This window comes from Oryx dammah, unplaced genomic scaffold (genome assembly GCF_014754425.2).
Source record: "Oryx dammah isolate SB20612 unplaced genomic scaffold, SCBI_Odam_1.1 HiC_scaffold_5, whole genome shotgun sequence".
Lineage (NCBI taxonomy): Eukaryota > Metazoa > Chordata > Mammalia > Artiodactyla > Bovidae > Oryx > Oryx dammah.
Window position 1 is genome coordinate 97,426,613 of NW_024070189.1, and position 23,377 is coordinate 97,449,989.

Here is a 23,377-nt window from a genome sequence, read left to right on the forward strand (position 1 = left end):
GGCAGGGGGGCTGGTGGGGACGCGGAGGGAGGTGGGGCACGGGGAGCAGGGGCAGGGTGGGGCAGAGGCGGGCACTCACTGGGGATGGGCCGCAGCACATCGGGGATGAGGATCTCCACCAGGCCCTGGTACAGCACGTTATCACAGTGCTTGGTCCACTGCAGCACGGGCTCGAACTTGGAGAGGAGCACCAGGCTGGCCTTGGGCAGCCGCTTCTCAGCCTCATCGTGCCTGTGGGCACCCACCCGGCCCGGGGCATTATGAGGCTGTTCCACAGTCCTGCACGCAGGGTCAGAAAGGCACAGCACCCTCACCCCACCCTGGGCTCAGGCAGGTACCCTCTGCCTCCTGAAGACCCCCGGGGTCAGGCTGATACAGGCCTCACTGCCCCCAGGATCAGAGAGGGATCTCAATATCCTGCACATGGGGACCCAGGCACCTAGCCACTGCAGGGAGGAAACGGCTCGGTGGGGCCCGCCATCCCACACACAGAGCCTCAGATTGGTACCCAGGCACACTCTGGAGGCGGGTTCAGAAGGCCACAGGGGCCCCACAAACTGGGGGTCAGAGAGGAGCCCCCACCCCCGCATGGTCTGGCCACCCCAGCCTTGAGGTCAGACTTGCAGGTGCCCAACTTCCTCCCTTCCTCCCCCCGGGGCACTCACACAGCCAGCGGCGGCGCCTCGCTGGGCTGGCTCAGGTTGTACCTCCAGAAGGTTTTCCAGAGCGTTTCCACCAGTGGGAACTGCAGGTTCACCATGACATCGACGATGGCCTGTTGGGGAGGCCAGATGCTCGAGGGGGTCGGGCGGCAGCATGGTGCCCCTCACCCCTGCCTGCTGCCCAGGTGCCCTACCTCACAGTGTTCCCGGTATAGGACCTGGAAGGCCTTGATGTCCCCAGGTCCGATGCCCTCGGGCAGCACTTTGCCCTGGAGATCAAGCTCTGAGAAGTCAGGGAGGCTTCTTGAGGCATCTGAGGGGCAGAGAAGAAACCGTGAGCCGCTTCCAGTCCTACCTGCCCATGCCTTTCAACCTCATCCTGGGATCCTGTTAAGTTGGCACCACTTGGCTACCAAGCTCCCCCATGACCAGTTGGGGTGATGAGGTTCGGGGAGCCCTCACCCAGAAACTGCTGGTACTGCTGGACCTGGGAGCTGATGTCTGAGAGTCCAGTGGCCTGCTGTGGCCCCACGGCCACACCGTTGGTCATGCCCTCCATCTTCTGGATGGGTTTCAGCCTGGAGAAGGGATGGGTAGGCAATGGGATGGGGAGTTAGGCCACCACATCCTTCCCTGCCTGTCAGTACCCAGCCAGCCCCGCCTTCCTACCTCTGTTTTTGGGAGAAGGGTTGGCCCCGCATGGCCATGTGCTGCTGGTCCTCCATCAGCCGCAGCAGGGGCGAGCTGGCCTTGATGCGCAGGCCATAGTAGTGGTACTTGGAGTTGCCCCTGGGAGGGAGGCAGAGGGTGAGGGCTGGGCTGGGGGTGGCCCCCGATCATCCACCAGGAACTTTACATCGCACGGACCTCCTCTCTGCTAGGGGGCCAAACAGAGCCCAGGGGGTGAGACCCATGTTCCACAGAACTGGGGGTGCTGGGCTGGGGAAGCCATGGGGACTATGGGGGCCAGGAGAAGCCCCCACTCTTCTGAGCTCTATGAAGATAGGATCAAAGTCGGGGGCAGGCACTTAGCAGTTCTTTGCTGACTGCTAGTCATAACAATTTGCCAGGCACTGTTCTGAGCACTGAGCACGTGTGAAAGCATGTGTTCCTCATCTCTACCCTATGAAGGATACTCCTAGCATCCTAGACTGACAGCTGAGGAAATGGCGGCACAGAAAGACCAGGTACTCTGCCCAGGGTTCTATATGCATGCCTGACTGCAGGAGGTGACACTAAGGCCTGAACTAGGAGCTGGAACCAAGAGAAGAGCAGGGCTCAGCCCAGAAAGGTGTAGGGGATTGCAAAGGAGAGGCAGAGAAGGGTGGGCTCACAGGAGGGCTCCTTGCTCCTTCCTCTGTGAATTCACTGACTCACAAGCCATGATTAAGCAATGACTGTGTGCAGCCCCCATACTCTCAAGGGGTATGCATTTCGGCATTGGGAGACAGATCAGCAATGAGAAGTAACATGAAAGGCATACTGGATGGGTGCTCAGGAGAAAAACTAAGTGAGATGGATGCCACGGAGGTAGAGGAAAGCTGAAGTTTTTGTTAAGAGGGCCGGGGATATTTGAGTCAGGAGACAGGGAAAGGCATGGACAGTACAAAGGCCCTGGGGCAGGAGCATGTGAGTGTCTGAGGAACTGTGAAGAGACCAGTGGGGCTGGAGAGGAGTGAAGGGACAAGCAGAGTGGAGGACCTCGAAAACAGGGTGAGGGCGGGCCTTGCGGCCACTGGGGGCCCCACCTGGTGCCCAGCCGGCGGGTGCGCAGGCCCATGAAGACGGAGCGGATGAGCTTGCCGAAGGAGGCGGCGTTGACGGGCTCCAGCTTCTGTTCCTGGCAGTGCAGCAGGTAGTGGCAGTACAGGGTGCTCCGTGGCAGGCTCACACCCTCGGCCGTCTCATAGTTGTCCACGAGCCACTGGACCTGGGGCCCGAGGGGCATGGAAGAATTGGAAGAATGCTAAGAATGGCTTCCATTTCTCAAGTGCTCGTCGCTAAGTGCTCTATTTATTTCTAATTGTGGTCTTGACAACCATGCTGGCAAGGGTGTCATGTCACCCTTCCCCATGGGAACTAAATTCAGCAGAACTCCCTAGAACTGCGCTGTCCCAGGCCGTCACCACTAGCTGTGGAGAGCTGTTAAATGAATGTAGGCGGAATGGAAAAAGCCAGTGTCAAAAGGTCACGTCAAGTATGAGTCCATTCACAGAACATTCTCGAAATGACAGTGTTAGAGAAATGGGGAACAGATTCGTGATGGCCGGAGGTCAGGAATGCTGGAAGGGAAGAGGGTAAGAGAGACTTTAAAAGGTTAGCACCAGGGAGATCTTTGTGGGGACAGGACAGTTCTGCATTCTGAGTTTGATGGTGGTTCCCAAATCTACCCATGTGATAAAAAGACACAGAAGTAGATACCCCCATATAAGACCAATTGTCAATTTTTGAGTTAGATACTGTACTACAGTTACATAAATTGTAATGAGTGGGGTAACTGAGGTGAGGGGTCCATGGGGACCTCTGCAGCTTCTGTGACCATAATTCTTTCAAGATCGTTTTTTTTAAAAAACAACTTGGCGACTTTCCTGGTGGTCCAGTGGTTCAGGATCCACCTGCCAATGCAGGGGACATGGGTTCGATCCCTGTTCTGGGAAGATCCCATGTGCCATGAGGCAACCAAGCCCATGCAGCACAACTACTGAAGCCCGCACGCGCTAGAGCTCGTGTTCACAAGAGAAGCCTGCGAGCTCAGAAGTCTGTGCCCCACGACGACACAGACTAGGCAAAAGTCCAAGCACAGCAACGAAGACCCAGTACAGCCAAAAATAAATAATTTTTAACAATTCTAAAATTAAAAAAATAACAATTCTGTTTCTGGGACTGTGAAATTCACATTTCCAGCGCTCAATAGCCTCATGTGTCCTGAGGCCTGCACACACTAGGCAGCAAGCAAAGAACATATCCATCACTGGAGGATGTTCTATCAGACAGCACGGGTCTAGGGGAGCACATTTTCAGAACCCACTCGGGGGTCATGAAGTCAGTTATGGGGGTCATGACCAGCATTAAAAAATTCAGACTAGAAGCCAGGCTGTCTGGGTGCATGAGGGAGGTCTTGTCTTCTGAGAAAGCTTCGGTCTTGGTAATGATGTCCACAATGGGTGGCCGTGGGAGAGGGCGGGAGTTAAACATGAGGGGAAGCCACCGCTCAGACCTCAAGCTCCTGGAGGACAAGGACCATCCCGGGATACCCCACCCACAGTCACAGAGCTGATGACAAGCCCCATCAGGATTAGGCCCTAGGGCTGTTCCACAGAGCCGCCCTGGGCACAGGAAGGTTATCTCACTGCCTTCCGGATAGACACAGATCCTTGCTCCGGGTAGCTCCTGGCATGGTGGTGCCTGCACCTCCTGCCCCATGCTATCTATCCACCATCGCCAGTTACTATCAGACTTGATGACACTTCCTCGGGTAATAGCTCCAAGAGCTTCAGGCATATCAGCTGAGGCCCAGAGAGGCTGAGGAACTTGCCTGAGGCCACACAGTGAGGAGTCAACCCCAGGACCTCTTCACCTGAGCGCCCTGGCACCAGGCTGCTCAGACTCCTGGGGACAGTGGCCGGCACCCATCGCCCGCCGCCCCTGCCCAGGACCCCCCACCCCTGCCTCCTCTGGGGCTGAGTGGGCACTTACGGTGGCTGGTGAGGCACGGGTGGTGTGCGAGTAGGACTGACTGGCACCGCCCAGCATGTAGCCGCCTTGGATCACATAGGTGCCTGCTCCGCCGCCGCCGCCGCCGCCGCCCCCGCCCCCGCCACCCCCGCCACCGCCGCTGCTGCCGCCGCTGCTGCCGCCGCTGCTGCTGCTGGCTCCACTCCCACTGCTGGTGGAGCTGGCGACAACCTGGCTGCCAGACACGTACATGGGCACAGAGCCACTGCTGGCCACCGCCTGGGAAGTGGCAGGGGTGCTGACCTGGGCAGCCGTGCCCGCAGCCTCATAGTAGCTGGTGCCTGCCGTCTGTGGGTACAGAGGCGTCTCAGGGTAGGAGTAGGTGCTGGAGCGGCTACAAAAGAAGTAGAGGGCGGGAGACAGGGGATAAGAGCTGGGTGGCCCAGGGGCATAATGAGGGAGGCCCTGCAGTGGAGGGAAGGGGGGGGCAGGGCAGCAACAGCTCCATGCACAGCACACTCCCCCAGTGCCTGATGGGCAATTCTTCACTGAATCCTCAAAGCAGTCCCGTGACTTGGGAGTCCCCGCTTCAGCCGTGAGGAACTGAGACTGGAAGAGCTGAGTAACTTGCAACGGGCTAAACACTTCAGTCGCTCAGAAAACAAACTATTGAGAGAATTCCCTGGTAGTCCAGGGGTTAGGACTTCTCGCTCCCACTGCTGGGGACTCCTGGTCGGGGAACTAAAATTGCTCAAGCCTGGTGGTGCAGCCAAAAAAAAAAAAAAAAGACCAACAACTATTGAAGGCCTGCTTGGGGACTGTTCTAGGTACGCTGGACCCAACAGCAGACACGAGAGAAAAGGCCCCACCCTGGAGTCCGGGGGAGGTTAATGTCCTAGCAAGGGAGACAGAGGAGAAGCCAAGTGCAAAGGTAAATTGAGGGCACTGTGGAAGGTGGCACATATCAAGGGACACGAGGCGCAGAAGTGGGTGGGGAAAAGTGAGAGCTCTATTTCTAAGTCCACTGGCTGCCACCATGAGGGGCTGGTCAGCGATGACTATTAAGGCGCACATGTGTTTCGCTTTGACCCAGCGACCCATCCCGCCCTGGAGAGGTCTCCAACTATTCGGTCACATGAACTCAAGGATGCAAATCCTAGCAAGAATAACATGGATGGATGGGGGGGTAGGAGTGGGGTGCTGTCTATCTTTACTGGGATGTCAAGTTAAAAGCTGATGAAATCCTACGTGGGGGTGAGAGACGAGGAGGAAGGTCTTGAGGTCCCATCAAAGAACAAGGTCCAGAATGTTCCATCAGGTGAACAAAAGAGGCAGGGAGGGGTATGGATGATAGTTTGGGAAGAAGGGAGAGATCACACGGCATTTCGTTATCTGTATCTGCCATTCATCGGGGTGGAGGGTGTGTGGACAGGGGGCAGCCACCTCACTAAACATGGTTGGATACAGGTTTTGCTTTTGAGCCCTCTCGATCCCCTGGAGAAGGACACGGCAACTCACTCCAGTATTTTTGCCTGGTGAATCCCATAGACAGAGGAGCCAGGTGAGCTACAGTCTGTGGGGTCGCAATGAGACAGATACAACTAAAGCAACTTGGCTCGCACGCACAATGTATTAGTCATTTGAAAACATAAGCTGGGCTTTCCTGGTGGCTCAGTGTGTAAAGAATCTGCCTGCCAATACAGAAGACATGGGTTTGATCCCTGGTCTGGGAAGATCCCACACGCTGTGAAGCAACTAAGCCCATGTACCACAACTACTGAGCCTGTGCTCTGGAGCTCATGAGCTCAGGAGCTCTAGAGCCCGTGCTCCACAACGCGAGAAGCTACTGCAATGAGAAGCCTGTGCATCGCAACCAGAGTAGCCCCCACTTGGCACAGCTAGAGTAAGCCCATGCAGCAATGAAGACCCAGCGCAGCCAAAAATAAAGAAATAAAATAAAAGTAATTATAAAAAACATAAGCTAAAATGTTAAAATCCAGAAAGGGAGGGAAGGTGCATCCAGAAGGTGCTGAAGGACGCTGGGGACGGGAGTCCTATGGGCCTCCCAGGGCAGCAAGAAGAGCAACTGAGGTGGGGGTGGGGGGTGTGGTCACTCCTGGTGTACAGCATCACCCATCAGACCCCAGGATGCAGCTCTTGTTCACTGTGTACTGGTTCACACATCCATACAGTCCACATCCATGGCACGAGTGACTGCAGAAGTGTGGGGCTTGAGCCAGTACTGCTAAGTGCCCAAGCCACCCTCTCTGGCAGAAACCAAAACCAGCCCAGCACCCTACCCACAACACTGTGCTCTCAGACAATGTTGCTATGGCAACTGTTCGATGAATGACTTCAGGAATGAATGTCTGTATCTACCTCGACCACCTGATATGAAGAGCCAACTCACTGGAAAAAACCCTGATGCTGGGAAAGATTGAGGGCAGGAGAATAAGGGGATAACAGAGATTAAGATGGTTAGATAGCATCACTGACTCAGTGGACATGAGTTTGAGCAAACTCCAGAAGACAGTGAAGGACAGGGAAGCCTGATGTGCTGCAGTTCACGGGTTTGCAAAGAGTCAGACATGACTTAGCGACTGAACGACCACAACTGGACACAAGCTAAACAGGGCCAAGGATAGAAGCCCAAGGGGTGTGGCTTTAGTCAGAGGAGGAATCCAGACCAGCAAAGGGCTGGAAACGACCCACTGTGAGGGAGAGATAGAAGATATGATGCCCTCAAGAAAGTAAAACAGTGGAAGAATCTGATGGTAACAGCAGACTCTGTGTGATCACTCACACACTATAGTCACAGAGGGAAGAACTGAATCAGAAACCAAAGACAGACCAGAGAGAGGCAGAAGAGCCCTTGGGGGCCCTCAGGAGCTAAGCTCCTCTCTGGAATGTCCTCTGTGGCCTCCGCCAGCACTGGTCACCTGCACAGATGAGAGCCAGGCAGTGCGGGAAATAAATCAACAGAACCATGAGGTCACTGGATACTGTAGACCCTGACTCAGGGGCCGGGGCCCCACACCCACAGCATCAGGACCCAGGGATCAAGTCATTCCATGAGCTAATCCACCCCCAGTGTCATGCCCACAGGGACAGGTGGTTGGGACATGAGAAAGACATCAGGCAAATGCAAAGAAAGTCAATGAAACTTCTCAAAACTCAGACAACTCATGTGTCCATGGGATTCTCCAGGCAAGAATACTGGAGTGGATTGTCATGCCCTTCTCCAGCAGACCTTCCCAACCCGGGGATCAAACCCGCGTCTCCTGCCTTGGCAGGCGGGTTCTTTAGCACTAGTGCGCCCTGGGAAGCTGAACGGACAACTAGAGTAACTCTAAGTCCTGAATTATTACTGTGGAGAGGGGGAGACAGAAGGTGGTGGTGTGTGGAGGATCCCCAGCAGGGAGCCAGAGCCGAGGTTAGGGCAGGCCTGGGGCTGACATATCCCTGATATGGCAGGTACTGAGGCTGAGCTGTGTATAGCACCAGGGAGTGAAGTCGTCTACGTGCTAGCTGGGGGTGACTGGCCATATGACATTCATGCTGCGACTAAGCAGTGGAGTTACACGCAGTGATTAAAGAGGGTAACCGAGACCCACATGAAGAGCTCCGAGCTGTGTGGCAGGGGAAGAAATAGGGAACAGAACACGCTGCCTCTATTTCTCAACACACAAAGCAGGTAATTTCTATTCTCAGAGTATCTCAGGGAGGAAACAAAGAAATGGGGCGCAGCATCTCCTCTGGGGCAGGGTTGGCGATCAGGAGTAAAGACTTCTTTTTCACTGTTTAACGGTCCCTACTCATTAAAAATTTTATCTTGTAAAATTAAACTTCTTTTCCTATTTTGCCATTTCTTTTCGGGCCATGTCTTGTGACATGTCAGATCTTAGTTCCCTGATCAAGGATCGAACCTGCGCCCCTGACATTGGAAGCGCAGAGTCTCGACTATTGGACTGCCAGGGAAGTCCATGTTTTTTTGTTTTTTTGCAAAGAACCAGACTCCCCTCCCTGACTCCAAAACCTGACACTATTCTGGAATGCCTTTCCCAAGATGCCAGGGTCCCCTCTGCTTCACTGTTATCGCCTGTTTTCACCTTGAAGTCTAGCTGGTCTGCCAGAGATTGGGGCTTCAAGTTCTGGGAAGGGATCCTGAGCAGACCCATGCTCCTCCTCCTGTCCCTTTCCCCACCCCCGCCCCACTCACATGGCACTCGCCGTGTAGCTGGCATCGCCACCCTCCACGTACTGCACTTGGCTGGGGTACACGTGTGGGACCGGCACCTGCTGGAGCTGCTGCACCTAGCACGGGAGGAAGGGAACACAGAGGGTCAGGGGTGGGCTGGCTCCCCACCTCCCTGCTTCTCAAAGTCTGGCAGCTGGCCAAGCTCACGGGGACTCCCAGGTCTCCGGCTGGGAGGCTGCACTTAGGGGCGCTCTGAACACCCTGGACAGGGCCAGGGCTGGGAATGAGGCACAGCGGTGTCAGGAAAAGCCAGGCCTCTCTGCTTGGACTGGGGACAGCAAGGTGAGGTGGGTGAAAGGAACCCCAGACAGGGCCCTACTGCGGGCATGAAAGCTGAACCCCAGCGGCAGAGCCAAGTTCTGGTACAAGCCTGACGTTTAGGCCGGAGCAGGGAACTAGCCATGGCTGCAGGCGCCTGCAACAGGGAGGGACCCCTGCCTATCGGGGCGGGGCCTAGGTGCACAGGATGCGACGGGCGGAACCGGGACGAGGGCTGGGGCCCCATTGGTGGGCCAGAATCTGGAACTACTGACAAAGCAGGGCGGGGGCGGGGCCTGAGTTCCCCACCCATCCCCCATCCCAGTCTGTAGGGGGAGAGCCTGGGACCAGGGGCCCGCTTTGGTAGGGGGCGGAAGGGGATAATCAGAGATGGGTCCCCAGGCTGTTTGGGTGGAGGTGGGGTCTAAAGGGCCTGCGGGGCCGGGCGCGGGCCGGGGCCGGCGGATCCCGCCCCCGCCCGCCCCTCGCACCCCCGCCCGTGCGTCCGCCACCTACTTTGAGGGCCGTGGCGGCCGTGCCGAACACTAGCACCTGGGGGACTCTCTGGATCCTGACCCTCTGGTCGGGGCTGGCTCGGGCCGGCAGCCCGGGTAGTGGCTCGAGGACCACTTTCTGCTGCGGCAGGAGCAGGTGCGGGGGCAGGAAGCCCACCAGCTCCACCCACTGCTCGGCGCCCGGCTCGTAATGGGGCGGCAGCGGCTCGGGGCTGCCTAGCTGCGGGGCCTCCCCGCGGCAAGCTGGCGGTTCCGGGGCCAGCGCACCCGGCCCGGGCCCAGGCGTGGGCGGCCGGGGCGGCGGCGGCTCCGGTGGCGGCGTGGGCCAGGGCTCTTGCTGCTCTGCCTTCCTAGCGGGAAACTGACTGCCTGAGCACTGGAGGACAAACAGAGACACTGCGGGGTCACCGGGGCCGGCAGCGGGCGGGTCTCCAGGCCTCCACCGCCCACCGGGCTGCTGACATTAGGCAGCAACCCGACCAGAAGACCCCCACCCGGTGTCAGGGAAGGGACAATCCAGAGCTCTCTCTTAGCAAAGCCTGGGCCCTGAACTGCCCGGTGCTGGCAAAGAGGAAGGCTTGAGGCCCATGGTTGGAATTGGAGTCCAGGGTGGGGCTGGGTTTCTCAAGGTTCCAGCTGCCTCCCCCAACCCAGACCCCCCCAGGGGGGCTCCATTCCCTCCCTGTGGCCTGAGGGGCCTGCACCTTCCCCCCCCCCCCCAACCCCCCCACCCCCGCGACTGAGCCCAGTTTGCCCAGAGGCATGTGGGGGAGACACACACCTCCTGAGCCACATGCACCGGCTGGAGTCCTGGCACCGTGAGCTGCTGCACAGGGCCAGCTTTGGGCGCCGGTGGAGTGGCCTGAACCACCGACCTCTGCGGGGAGGGAAAGGCAAGTCAGGCTGCGACCGGCCATGGCCAGCAGGGCTGCCCGCCTGTCCTCAAGCGCCACCCCCCGTCCCCAGCACTGGCATCAGCCTTTCTCCAGCTTTTCACTGCTGGCCCCACACCATGAGGCTTCCAGGTTCCTTACCAGGTTGACTCTGGGTGCCATGGAGAACCCAGGCTCTACCAGGTGAGGCTGACGGGAAGTAGGACTGAGAGCTGTACTTGGAGCTGACCGAGGTGGGTCCCTGCTCTCCACCCCCACTGCCTACATGGTCATCCCGCAGGTCCTCACTTCCATGCTATGGCAGGGACGCCGGCGTTACCCTCAGGACAGAGTGAGAGACAGAGGCTGGGAGGCGGGGACCAGCTGAATGATGAACCCAGGGCTAGATTCCGAGGGGCTGTGGTGCCTGGCTGGAGAGTATCTGTTGAGTCCCTCAGGGTGGAGTTTCTGCTTTCCTCCAGGGAGAGGATCTATGGCTTTCATCTGGTTTTCTGAGGGCCTGGGAACCACCCCCCAACCGACTGGTAATGACTAGATGACAGACAACCCTTGCCTTATAACCTGCTCTGGCCACGGTGGCTGGCAGCTCAGAGTGAGGCCTCCTCTGGAAGATGGGGCATGGACTTAACAGGCTGAGGCCTCTCCCTGAGCCCCTTGGGGGCGAGCCAGGACTTGGCCTTGGGATTGCCTCCAGGCAAATGGGCCTGGAGATACCAAGGTTGTTTCTTGAAGCTGTTTCCAGTGCCTATTCAATCTGAGGTGCTTTCCACAGCAGCCCCAACCACCTAGCTCCCTGGCCCTCAGGGCAGAAGCCAGTATTTAGATGAGAAGGTAGAGTCTGGAGAGAAGCAAAGCTGCTTGCCGCAGGCCCCAGTGGCCGGCTAGGGCTGGACCCCCACCGGCTTCCCCACCACCACCCCGACAAACAGCTGTAGGAGGATGCAGAGGCTGCTGGGCCGGCACCCCTTGCCCCTGCCACCACCCGCCTTGGCCTGGCACCTCTTGGGTGACGGGGACACTCTGCTGGACACCATGGACTTGCAGCTGCTGTGGCACTGTGCCCGTGGGGGCCCCGGCCGTCTTGCTGGAGGAGCTGTTGGCCTGCACCGGTGACCGCTGCAAGGGAAGGAGGCACAGAGTGTGTGTGGGGCAGCCGGGCCCTGACAAAACCCTGTCCCTAGAGCTATTCGGGAAGGACAATGGCCGGGGGGACGTCTCCCAGCCACCTAAGCTGATAACTGCCCTGGGCGTCCAGATGCCTGGTCCCTCCCGCAGCCCCTGGGATCCCAGGGCAAGGCTCAGAGTTCAGCCCAGAGATGCTGGGGAGGCCCATCTTCCCCAGCTAGAAGGGTGGGGACTTTGGCTTCCGCTCAGCGGCCCCCAGCTGCCTCCATCAGCAGCTGGACTGCAGCCCTGAGGTGAGAAAGGCTAGGTCTGGGGGTCCCCACTTTCCAGATGAGTTGTGAAGGCGCAGATGGGAAGGGACGTGTGCAGGGCCACACAGCTGTGAGTCGTGGCACCAGGTGCTGACCCTGGGTGGGCTGGCTGCAGAGCCCCCATCAGCTCTGTGTCATGGGAAGTAGATGAGGGGTGGGTATTATTACTTGTTTCATGCCTAGAAAACTCTGGGCTCAGAAGGCTCTGAGGGCCTGCCCAGAGTCCCCAAGACTGAATGGCTGAGGCTGGGACCTCAAAGTCTGACTACTGACACCCATCCTCCCAGCCATCCACAGCTCACCTGCCTCCACACCCACGTGGAAATTAGGGGTCCTAAGTATTCACGCTATGGTTGGAAGAGGGCCACTTTGCTTCCTGGGATGCAGGGCCCAGAGCTGGAACTTTGGGATCCATTCTGGCCCAGGAGAGAAGGTGCCTCCTCCTGGAGCCAAACTCAGCTCAGAGCCAGCAGAGCAGAGTCCAGCGGCCGAGCCCCCCTTACCCAGGCTCAACGGGGGCTTCAGAGGAGGGAGTCCTCACTCCTTTGGGGAGGGGGCGGGGAGGATGGCTGAAGGGGCCACCACCTACCTCGGGGGGTGAGTGCACTTGCTGGGTGCCGTGCACCGTCAGGGAGACCTGGCTGCCCTTGCCGCCCGGAGCTGTGCCCTGCACTACCAGACGCTGCGTGGGGAGAGCCTGGAGCGAGAAGGGAGAAGGACCATAGTTCACTGATAATGACCCGTGTGCACGTAGTTTTTTTTTGCCCTCCTCGAGGCATGTGAGATCTGAGTTCCCGGACCAGGGGTCAAGTTCCCTGCATTAGGAGTGCAGAGTCTTAACCACTGGACCACCAAGGAAATCCCCTGGCCTGTGTGTTTTTAATGTACACCTGTGCTGTGTCAGGGGCGTCCCTGGTGGCTCAGTGGCAAAGAACCCACCTGCCAATGCAGGAGAGGTGGGTTCGTTCAATCCCTGGGTCGGGAAGATCCCCTGGAGAAGGAAATGGCAACTCACTACTTTGCCTGGGAAATCCCATAGACAGAGGAGCCTAGTGGGCTACAGTCCACGGGGTCGCAAAAGAGTGGGACACGACTGAGTGACTCAACAAGGTGCTGAGCCAGGTGCTGCCTTAGCGCTGCCTGCCTGCCGGCTCCTGGAATCGCCCAGACAGTCCCGATGCGTGGTGGCTGCATTTCACAGAGGGTGACAGTGAGGCTTAGGACAGCAGAAGCACTTGCCCAAGGTCCTGGAGCCCATACTCAGCAGAGCTGAAGTATTTTCCCAGGGAGCCTGGCTCCACGGGCCTCAAAAATGCGCTCCCACCCTGGAGACTGGGCAGGACTTTGTCCCAGTCCGTGCTGGACCCCAGCAGCCGCTGTGCGGCCTTGCAGCCCACAGATCGCCGTGCACTTGCTCCCGGTGCTGGGCTCTTGGTTCCTAACTGGCTTTGGGCTCTCTGGAACATCAGGGTTGGGCCCACTAGCCATGTTCCTGTCAATCCTCAGGTCTCTCTGTTAAGACGACTCCTGTACCTCCTTCTTGCCCCATGGGCCCTGACTGACACGGCCTCACTGGCCACCCCCAGGGCAGGCCCCGCATCCTCGAGGCTGGTGGGGGCAGATCCGAGCAGGCTACGGGAGTTGGCTCTACACCCTGGGGAGGCTCTGAGAGCGGGGCATGGGGGCCAGAGGTGGGGAGCTTACCTGCTGCGGCACCGGGATGTTGGTGAGCTGGAGGGGTGACACGTGGCCCGGCTTGGCCTGCACACTTGTCTGGACCAGTAGCCGCTGTGGGGAAAGGAGGAAAGACCTGAACCAGGCTGGTTTCTCCAGAAAGGCCTGGCTGGGGTGGGGGAAAGGCAGGGTGGAAGGGTAGTGATTTTTTTTTTTAGCAGTGAGCATCTTGATAAGAATAGGTAAGCAGATGGTTCCAGCAGCAGGACTGGGGGGTGGGGGGAAGCAAGGTCGCTACGGCCACAGCCTCACTGCCCGCGTGGCGTGCTCTCTGTCCACCCCGGGGGCAGGGCGTGTCCTACCTGCTGGGTGCCCTGCACCTGCTGAACCACCTGAGTGGGGACTCCGGTCTGGCTAGCCGTGGAGCCCGGGCTGGCCTCTGACACAGTCTCGCTGGCCCGCATGGCACCCTCTGTAGGGAAAGGTCACCAGGTCAGCTCTGCCTGCTGCCTCCAACCCCACCCTGAGCCTGAGGCCGTCGAGATGGATGCTGCTGCCTGAAGCCAGCTCCAGATGAGGCTAGGCCTCTCCAGGAATCCTGCCTGGCCCCTGGCCAGCCCCAAGACTGCCCATTGGAGTGGGCTGTGGGCCACAAGGACCTATAATCCTTAACACCCATTAGCAGCCGCACCCCTTCCCTTAATTGTCCTGAAGTCAGTGTCCAGAAGGGTTGACTGACAAGCCAAGATGCAGTGGAGGCTTGAGGAGATGAACTCCTTTGCCCAGCAGGCAGGACTGTGGACCATCACCGACCCCACCAACCCCACCTCCCAGGGGTTCCACAGCCCTGGAAAGATCAGGACCACCTGCCTTGAAGGGCCCCCTGGCTTCCCAGGAGAGGACGCTGGTCAGAGGAGTGACCCCAGAGAGTCTCACCGGCCTGCTGTCAAACACCCCCCCCCCCGCCCCTGCCACTGTCAGAGCCTCCCGGTCCTTGGTGGGGGTGGGGCGCGGGAGGGGGGCGGGAGAGGGGCTGGGCAGGCAGGTACTCACGCTGACAGGCGGCCGAGAAGAGGCAGTCATAGAACATGGTGCCCCCCTCCCGCCCCCAGCCCCTGCCCGTCTGTCCCCAGGAGCCTGCCCGGCACTCCTTGATCCTTGCCCACCTCTCCAGGAACAGCAGGGTGCGCGGGTGGCTTTATACCTGCAGCCTTGGGGAGCTAATCCCCCCAGCGCTCCTGGCAGTCCTCTTGGGATAAACATACTTCCCTCCCAGCCTGAGTGGGGCCTTTGAGGGGCTGGGGCTATGCTCTGGGGTCAAGAGGGAGGCTGGTACCCAGAGATGCTATCAGGAAGGCGCAGGTCGGGTTTCATGCACATCTTGCTAAGTGATTAGCAGGGGAGTTGAGGGGGAGGGGCATGGGGCGAGTGTCCCCAGAGGCATTGGTTCGGAGACCCTCATCCCAGCTGGGACACCAGCCACCCCACCCCCTTTGTTGCCTGGTTACTCCCAGCAGTTTCAGAGGTGGGGTGGGGCTGGGACCAGAGTCACAGGCCAGGCCTAGGCTGAGGCCCCAAAGGCAGGGGGATGCAGACTCAGGCATGTGGGTAAAGAGGCATGTGTCTGAGCCAGGGGCTTATGGGGGACACAAAAGGCTCGGAGCATCCTTTTGGGTGTTAGCCTCTAAAGTGGGGAGCTAGGCTTCAGCTGTTGCAAGGAGACATGGAGAAGGCACTGGCTAGAACAGAAAGGTGGCACGCAAGTAGAAGCAAAGACCTCAGGGGCCAAGTCTGAAGCAGAACATGTGGCTGTGTGTACGCTAGGTGTGGGCCAGACGTGGGGTAGGCCCTGGGACAACTCTGCAGCTCATTCCAGGAGACACTGATTCCTCTGTTTTGCTGGAATCATCCCTCGCAACAACTCAGGCTTCCCTGTCATCATCAAAGAGGAGGCCCTCACTGAGCCGGCCCGTGGGGAGAAACTCGAGAAAGCACACAGTCCGGTGGGGTCCCCCGCACGCCTGGGTGTCCATGGCCCCAGGGGCAGTGCCTGACCCAGGAGGCCCGTGGCAGGGTCAGCCTGGCTCAGGGTGGGCAGCGAGCTGGGGGCTTCTCCCACCCCCTCCAACGCCCTGGTACTCTGATGAAAAGCGCAAGGTTGGTCCTTGAGTGGGGACCTGGAGCAGCTGGGGGCCTGGGGGCTTGCTGGGATCCAGCATCACCTGGGACAAGGAAGCTCTGGGAGGCAGTCTTGCCCATCTCCTGCCTCAGGGGTGGCCCTCAAGGCTGGAACCCCCATCCTGGCCAGGCTGCACCACAAGGATGAGCAGGTGAGATTCGACAGTCTACCCTTTAGACAAGGGGCTTCCTGTGGCCAAGGTGGGACCCCTGCCACAGTGTCTCGCCCTGGCTCTGAGTGTGCACGTGTGTGCCTGGGGGACCCTGAGTCCACGAGCATCAGCATCTGTCTGCAAGTTCCACTTTGCACATGCGCACAGGCCAGAGAGGGCCCTGCCATCTCAAATCTCTAGCCAGGAAGCGGCAGCTGATTTCCTGTGCCGTGATCTGATGAGCGTCTCTTCCTCCCTGGCCCCTGCACTTACTTCCTCACTGAGACCTACTCTGGCCTCACAGGCCACTTTGAGCTGCTTGGGAGAGGACGGAGGGAAGCCTGAGAGGCTGGACTCCAAGATGGACCCAGGTCACCACGGACCACAGATGGGGCCGTCTGTTCCTCTTCCTCCTGATCCTTCGCTCCCGTCCTGCCAATGATTTCAGTCAAAGGCTCACTGGGAGGGGAGCCTGTGGATTCCTGATGCCCCAGGGCCCTGGGTCCCTTGTCTGTCCTGACCTCAGTTTCCCCATCTATGCCTGGGGACACTGATAAACACCTTCCGGGTCCCTCTTCTTGATGCAAGTCTTGGACTTCCAGGGGCTCCAAGTGAGACAGAAGCAGGGAAGAGAGGCTGGACATGATCCCTTCTTCAGTCCAGCCCTACCCTCTTCCACCGGCTTGGTCTCATCTTTCTAGGGACGGCCGGCAGGACTCACAAGGTCTTCCTTCCACTTGGGTTTCGGGTGGTAGCCTGGTGGCCTCTGAGGATGGGGACTTATGGATCTAGAGGATTGTTCCTAAGCTGGAAATTTGAGCTTCCTTCCCATCACCTCCAAAGTCACCTTAGGGCAGAGCTCCCGAGGCCAGAGGAGCTGCTTCTAGGGCGGTGGCGCTCCTGGCTGGCTTCCAGTCTGAGCTCCAGGTCTGGCTCCAGGGCCCCGCCCTGCCTCCTGCCTGCAACTCCCTGGGTCCCTGCTCAGCTCACATTGCTTCTGGCTCAGGAGGAGCCCCGGACACCTTGCTGCAGCCTTTGCTGGTGTTAGTTACACTCCCACCTCTACCCCCAGGACCGGCTCACGTGGCCCAGAGGCCACCCTTAGATAAAAGGGACTCTAAGGGTTACAAAGGAACCCTCAGAAATCACTGCCAGGGGTGGGGGAGGGGTCAGCGAAGCCACAGGAGTCCTCACAGAACAAATGCCCGGTAACCATCCCGGGGACAGGCCTGCTGCTGGCAGAACCAGGAGCAGAAGGGACAGGCAGTTCCCCGGGACCACTGTGAAAGACAGTGAGGCCACTGCCTGACCAAAGAAGAGATTCACACCCACAACCGGTCACGTCAACACCGCAACCCATCCACACTGAGTGCTCCATGGCACAATGGGGGCCAGGAGAGGGGGTAACGAAGGCTTTGACCAGTAGGTACCAGGGCCTCCCTGAGGGTAGAGGAGGGGGGTGCTGGGAGGAGCTGGAGAAGACAGGGGAAGAGAGGAGACGGGCTGGGACTTGGGGGATGCTGGGGTCTGCAGTTGTGCATCCATTCCAGACCCTTGTTCTGGGGACCCCAGACACAGCAAGCAGCAAAAGCCAGCACTCAGGAGGTCCAAGGCCAATAAGATGCCGTGGAGGCTATGAAAAGTCCTCTAGCGGCGACAGGCAACCCCTCCTGCCTGCTCTCGGCTGCGCAGAGGCCCCGAGATGGGATGGGAGCGCTGAGCTGGGTCAGGTCAGCATTCATGAGGGATGAGCCACCAGAGGGTCTGGGGTGGGAGAGCTCCAGGCAGAGGGCAATGAGAGTGCCAAGGCTCAGAGATGAACTGAGCCTGGAAGGTTTGCGGAGCCACAGGAAGGCCAGTGGGGCTGAAGCAGGAATGTGGGGGGGAAGGTTGATACCAGGTGGGGCTGGGTGGCCAGCAGGCCTGGATGGCCAGAGGCAGGAGGTTGGACATTTGTCAGTAGTGGCGCAGGGAGTGTGGAGCTGGTCCCTATCACAGGGATCCAGATCTCCTAGGGGCAAGAAAGGCCAGGCCAGGCTTTCTCAGAGAGTGCCCCCAGGGCCACCTGCTTTGGAATAATCCAGGTTGAGCTGGGACACGATGGAATCGAATCAACAGTTATCAAGAGGCTCCCTCTGGTTGCTGTTGGGGAGGACTGTGAAGGGTCTGAACAGAGGCTAGAGCCAGGGAAGTGGGAGAGGTGGTGGGTTCTGGTTGGACTTAGGATGTGGAGCCAAGACAGCTTGCTTGCTCAAGGATGGGTAAGACAGAGGACCTCCCTGGTGGTCCAGTGGTAACGACTCTGCACTCCCACCGCAGGGGCGGCACGGTTTTGATCCCTGGTTGGGGAACTAGGATCCTGCAAGCCACACCATGTGGCCAGGAAAAAAAAAGTATGGGTAAGACAGGAGTCAAGGCTGACCCAGGCTTGGGGTAGGGGGAGAGAGAGGGTGATATTTGCTAGGACAAGGAAGTCTCTAAGGAGGCCAGATTTGAAGAAGGAAAGAAATTCCAGACTGTCATCAGGCCATGCTGGTTTGAGAGGTCTGTGGAACCGCGTGGATGGGTCACAGGTGGCGAGGACTCAGGGCCGAGTCCCTGGGTCCTGACCTCAACGTGGGCATTGTCGTACAGGGGTGGCATCAGAGGCTGAGGGACAGGACAAGGCCCTGGAGCAGAGAGGAGGCCTCAGCTGATGAGGTCGTGGTGCACAAGGTCAGGGACATGAGGAGGAAGGAGCAAGGAGGAACTGAGATGGGGAGGCAGGGAGGTGGGCAGAGACCAGAGCAGGAGGGCATCTCTGGGGGGCAGGGGGGAGGGGGAGAAACTGTCACATGCTGCCCAGAGGCCAAGGAAGAGGAGAATAGAGGGTGACCAGTGGATTGACAAGATGGGGGCCATGGGTGATCCTGCCTGGTACTCTGGAGTTAAGGAGACAGAGCTCCGAGTGAAGGGGCAGAGACTAAGGAAGGGAGGATGAATTCTTTGAGGAATTCTGACTAAAGGGAGGGCTTCCAGGTGGCTCAGTGGTAAAGAATCCGCCTGCTAGCGTGGGAGACGCAGAAGACACGAGTTCTATCGCTGGGTTGGGAAGATCCCTTGGAGAAGGAAACGGCAACCCATTTCCGTATTCTTCCCTGGAGAATGCCATGGACAGAGGAGCCTGGTGGGCAATAGTCCAAGGGGTCGTAAAGAGTCAGACATGAGTTAGTAACTAAATAACAACTGGGGGAAGAAAATGGGACAACAGCGGTAGGAGGTGCAGGGCCTGGGGGCCCTGGTTAAAATGCGAGCGGCTGTATTTTTACAAGCAGGTAGAAAAGATCTACCAGAGAGGGGCTAAGTGATGAGGCTGGGACGGCAGAAGTCCTGGAGGGGGCAGCCTGGAACTTCCATGGGGCCACTTCACCCTTCTAGCAGCAGGAAAGCAGAGCTGGTGGGTGCAGATGGACCCTGGGTGCTGGGAGGCTGGGTGGGTGGGAGATGGGGTCCTTCTTTTCATATGATGATGCCTTGTCCGCAGGGAGGTCGGGAGCAGGGTCGGGGGTTAAGAACACGGAATGAGAGGGAGGTACTAGAGGTGAGGGCGCAGTCGGGGGCCTGGGTTTTTCAGAGAGTGGGCAGGATGCTGGTGAGGATACTGGGCAGCACTGAGAACCCCCTGGAGATGTGGCCCGGCGACCCTGGCCACATCCTGGGCCTGGCCTCACTCTGTACTCAGCTGACTCTCATATGCCAGCCCTCCTCCACACCAGTCTGTGTTGCAAAGAGTCACTGTCCCGAGCCCCCCCGTGCCCCCCACCCTCCCTGGGGACCCTGACACTGCCGGGAGACTCCAGGACACTGCCAGGGCCCAGCTGCTTCCATCGTGGTCCCACGGGGCCGTGTCAGTTGCCACCAGTTTTGACTCTTCATTGTCCTAGGGTCAAGTTAATTGACCTGCACCTTCCACAGCCTTCCAGAATGTTCTTAGGATCCCCACCACTTCCTTTTCCACTGCAGAAAGACCGGGGCTAGCCTCCCCTCTACACAGGGAACATCAGAAACCACTAAAGACGCCCAGTCCTGTCCTGAGAGCCACCTGTTGTTTTTTTTTTTTTGGCCGCACCATGCAGCGTGTGGGATGTTAGGATCTTAGTTCCTCAACTAAGGAAGGAAGCGGTGTTCCCTGTAGTAGAAGCGCAGAGTCCTAACCGCTGGACAGCCAGGGAAGTTCGTCTGAGCTCCACCTTCTCCTTCAGAGGAGTGACCACCTGTCCTGACTCTCTGCTTCCACTTCCCTCTGCTCAGCCCGTCCCCATTCTAGAGGAAGTGGGCACAGGGAAGATGCTCTGAGGCAGGAATCATGGGTACCATGGCCCAAGCTTCCTGGTCATTTGCTCCACAGCCTCAGGGGGGCGGCTGCAGTAACAAACAGGATCCCCTGGCCATATCACACACTCACGAACTCACCCAACCAAGAGCCCTGCTTGGCCCAAGTCTTGTCAAAAATGAAACGGAAGGGAGGGGGAGCAACCCCTCCAGACCTCCCAGTGGACCTCCCTGAACTGCAGCTGGACCACCTCACAGGCAGCCCCTGAGCTCAAAACTGTTACTTTTTGTTTTTAAAAATTTTGACTGTGTTGGGTCTTGGTTGTATCGGCTGTGCAGGCTCCAGAGCGCTCAGGCTTAGCTGCCCTGCTACCTCTGGGATCTTAGTTCCCAGACCAGGGCTCGAACCCAGGTCCCGTGTGTTGTAAGGTGGATTCTTAACCACTGGACCACCAGGGAAGTCACTCGAAGTTGTTACAGTCCCTTTATGGATGACGGGTGAATGCTCCCCCTCCAGTTCCAGCAGGCGTTTGCAAACTAACTCCACTGCCCAAGCCTTTCATTGAGTGACATCTTACTTGAGGACAGAGACAGAACCAGCTCAAAGAGCTGCCCTGGCGGGGAGCGTTCTGGGGGGTACAGAGTCCTCTTTGCTTGGTCTGACTACTTCTTCCCCAGAAAGTGAAAAAAGTCAAAGTGTTAGTCGCTCAGTCATGTCCGACTCTTTTGCGACCCCATGGACTGTAGCCCGCCAGGCTCCTCTGTCCATGGGGTTCTCTAGGCAAGAAGACTGGAGTGGGTGGCCATGCTCTCCTCAGGTCTTCCGACCCAGGGATCAAACCCGGGTCTCCCACACTGCAGGTAGATCGTTTACTGTCTTGGGCCACCAGGGAAACCTTCCCCAGAGATGTCCCGCAAATCCCACCTGTGAACCTGAGACAGTTAAAAGCTTCCCTCCAGGTGATCAGCACAATAAACGACGACGGGAGGGCTCCGGGATGCCCCCACAACCAGAAGGCTAGGCTCCCCCAAACTCCTGCTGGAGTTGTTCACAGGGTGCCCTGGCTCCGAGCACGCGTCCACTTACCGGAGACGGTGACCACGATGTACTGCTGGGACGCTGGGGACGGGGTGGGTGCGCCGGCCGGCTGCGAGGGCGTGGGGGCAGCCGGGAGCTCTGTCACATACGGCTTCTGGCTGCCCGGTGGCTGTGCCTGGGGCTGCGGATTCTGCAGCTCGGTGACATACTGGGGCTGGGGGGTGGCGGCGGTGGCGGGGGGCTGGGGGGCCTGGGGTGCCGCAGAGGGCGGCGGTGGCGGCTGGGCTTGTGGCGGAGCCTGTGGTGGCTGGGATGGTTGCGGGGCCGCCTGTAACTCAGTAACGTACGCCTGTGTTGCCATGCCAACAGTGGGGAAAATGATAATAAATAAGGCTTTTTTTTTTTTTTTTTGCTTGCTTGGGAAGAAGGAGGGAGGGGGGAGAGAGAAGAGGAGGGAGAAAAAGAAGGAAAAACAAGAATTAATCTACAGGCAGAGGAAACCAGGGACAGCTCCTGGCTCCCCAGAGACATGTTTGGGTTCATCAGCAACTTAATTACATCCCGAGGCGGGTGGCAAGATCTAACCAACCCGTCGCTGCATGGCAACTGACGATGGACCAGGGCTGGTCTGCGCCTCTTCCACTCACCCCGACCCAGGATTCCTGCCTTCTTCCTTCGCAGGCTCCAGCGCCTGGGGGACCCCTGGGCTGGGAGACCTCCGACTTTTGCCCAGAAACAAATAATACAGTTCTCCTGAGGGTGCCTGCAGGCACTGCCCTGCATACTTTCTTTAAAATTAACTTTAATATTTTAATTTTGGGGGCATGGCTGGATGACATGTGGGATCTTAGTTCCCCGGCCAGGGATCAAACCCCTACTCCAGGCAGTGGAAGCACATAGAATCTAGTCTCTACATTACTTAATTTAAAACTGCAACAATCACATCAGTGCTTGAGACTCAGAAAGGTTAAGGAGCTTGCCCCAGCCCACAAAGCAAGGAAGAGGTGGGACTGAATCTGAACCCTGGGCACTCTGAGCACTGGACTAGTGGGCTAACTGCTGGGAAGGAAGGTCATGGGGAAAGCTGTCTCCCAGCCAGCCTCTTCCAGTCCCCTCCTTGCCTGCCATCTGGGCTTGGATTCCTGGCTGAGTGTCATTCCCTGAGGCGGGGGCGGCAGAATGCCAGACACGGGGAAGGTGTTTTGAGTCCAAAAAGCCCCCTGAGCTGCTTGTGGCCATAGAAACGAGGGCATTTGTAGGTAGCCACGCCAGATGTGAGCTCCTCCCTGAACAGTGGCCTTCTAGGGCCTGGGGCGACTGGGCTGGGAGCAGGCCCTGGCCACAGAGCAGGCCTGGTAGGCCCCGCTGACTTCAGAACGGGGCCCACCTGACCATGCAGAGGCAGCTTTTCTGGCTGCTAACCGTCTGTGGTGCCTCTCTCAGGAGCTGGGTGTGAGGCAAGTACTGTGGGTGAGGCGCAGTGTATTGGCTAAGCCCCGCCCCTCGCTAAGCCCCGCCTCAGCAGGGAGGGGGCCGCCGGTTTCCTGGCTTCTTCATTAAGGAGCTTCTAGGGACAGTGGAACAAACGCACGAGTGGTTAAGAGAAGCTCCACCCCTCGCAGTTACGTGGTCCCTGGTGGCCCTAGACGAATCTCAGTGTAAGAGCTCTGCCTGTGGGGTCGCGGTGACCTGTGGCCTTCAGCAGCGTGGCACTGCAGGGCTGAGCCTCTTCTGCATTAATCCTCGAGCACCTGTGTGCCGCGGCCAGCCAGCTGCAGGGTGACTAAAAGAGATTTTTCAAGGGGAAGAGAAAAACAACTGCTACTTGGTGATCAGAAACCCCAGGTAATCACTGTGATTACCTCCTCACGGCAGGCTGGCAAGGGCCACTGTGCCCATTTCACACATGAACAAAACAAGGCTCAGGAGTGACCCGCGCACAAGCCTGCGGCGGCAACCAGCGAGGAAAGGGATTTGAAGCCAGGTCTCTCTGACCCCCAGATATGTGCTGTTAGCCCACAGCCCTACTCAGGGAGCCAGGCCCAGGGCTCACAGTCAGTAGATGGCACCTTTCCTGTTTTTCAGATGGAGACACCTAAGGCCCACCCACAGAGGCAATGCCACCTACCCAGGGCTCTGGTTGGAGCAGCAGAACTCAGGGGCGGGGAGCCCACCAGAGCAGCCCGAGGGAGACCACAGGCCAGGCAGCACCCTGGTGCCTGTGCTCTTCACACTTCCCTCTATCTCGCTCTCTGGGGATCTGGACTCTGCCCCTGGATGCCAAACCCAAGAAGGATCCAGGTCAGCAGGGGGCAAGGCAGGTGAG

The 23,377-nt window shown here is 58.5% G+C and overlaps 1 protein-coding gene across 1 annotated transcript in view; it reads right to left on the reverse strand.

The window, feature by feature from the left end:
* Nucleotides 1–23,377, reverse strand: part of RFX1 (regulatory factor X1) — a 33,141-nt gene that overhangs the window by 3,840 nt on the left and 5,924 nt on the right. Inside the window, exons 2-15 of the mRNA XM_040240906.1 lie at nucleotides 21,100–21,467; nucleotides 13,734–13,843; nucleotides 13,402–13,485; nucleotides 12,287–12,394; nucleotides 11,261–11,377; nucleotides 10,150–10,245; nucleotides 8,557–8,651; nucleotides 4,359–4,731; nucleotides 2,411–2,592; nucleotides 1,332–1,451; nucleotides 1,125–1,240; nucleotides 857–975; nucleotides 666–775; nucleotides 80–231 (exon numbers count right to left, since the gene is read on the reverse strand). Coding sequence (XP_040096840.1) covers nucleotides 80–231; nucleotides 666–775; nucleotides 857–975; nucleotides 1,125–1,240; nucleotides 1,332–1,451; nucleotides 2,411–2,592; nucleotides 4,359–4,731; nucleotides 8,557–8,651; nucleotides 10,150–10,245; nucleotides 11,261–11,377; nucleotides 12,287–12,394; nucleotides 13,402–13,485; nucleotides 13,734–13,843; nucleotides 21,100–21,412 — 2,095 coding nt within the window. The 5' untranslated portion in view covers nucleotides 21,413–21,467. The remainder of the gene's footprint in view (nucleotides 1–79; nucleotides 232–665; nucleotides 776–856; nucleotides 976–1,124; nucleotides 1,241–1,331; nucleotides 1,452–2,410; nucleotides 2,593–4,358; nucleotides 4,732–8,556; nucleotides 8,652–10,149; nucleotides 10,246–11,260; nucleotides 11,378–12,286; nucleotides 12,395–13,401; nucleotides 13,486–13,733; nucleotides 13,844–21,099; nucleotides 21,468–23,377) is intronic.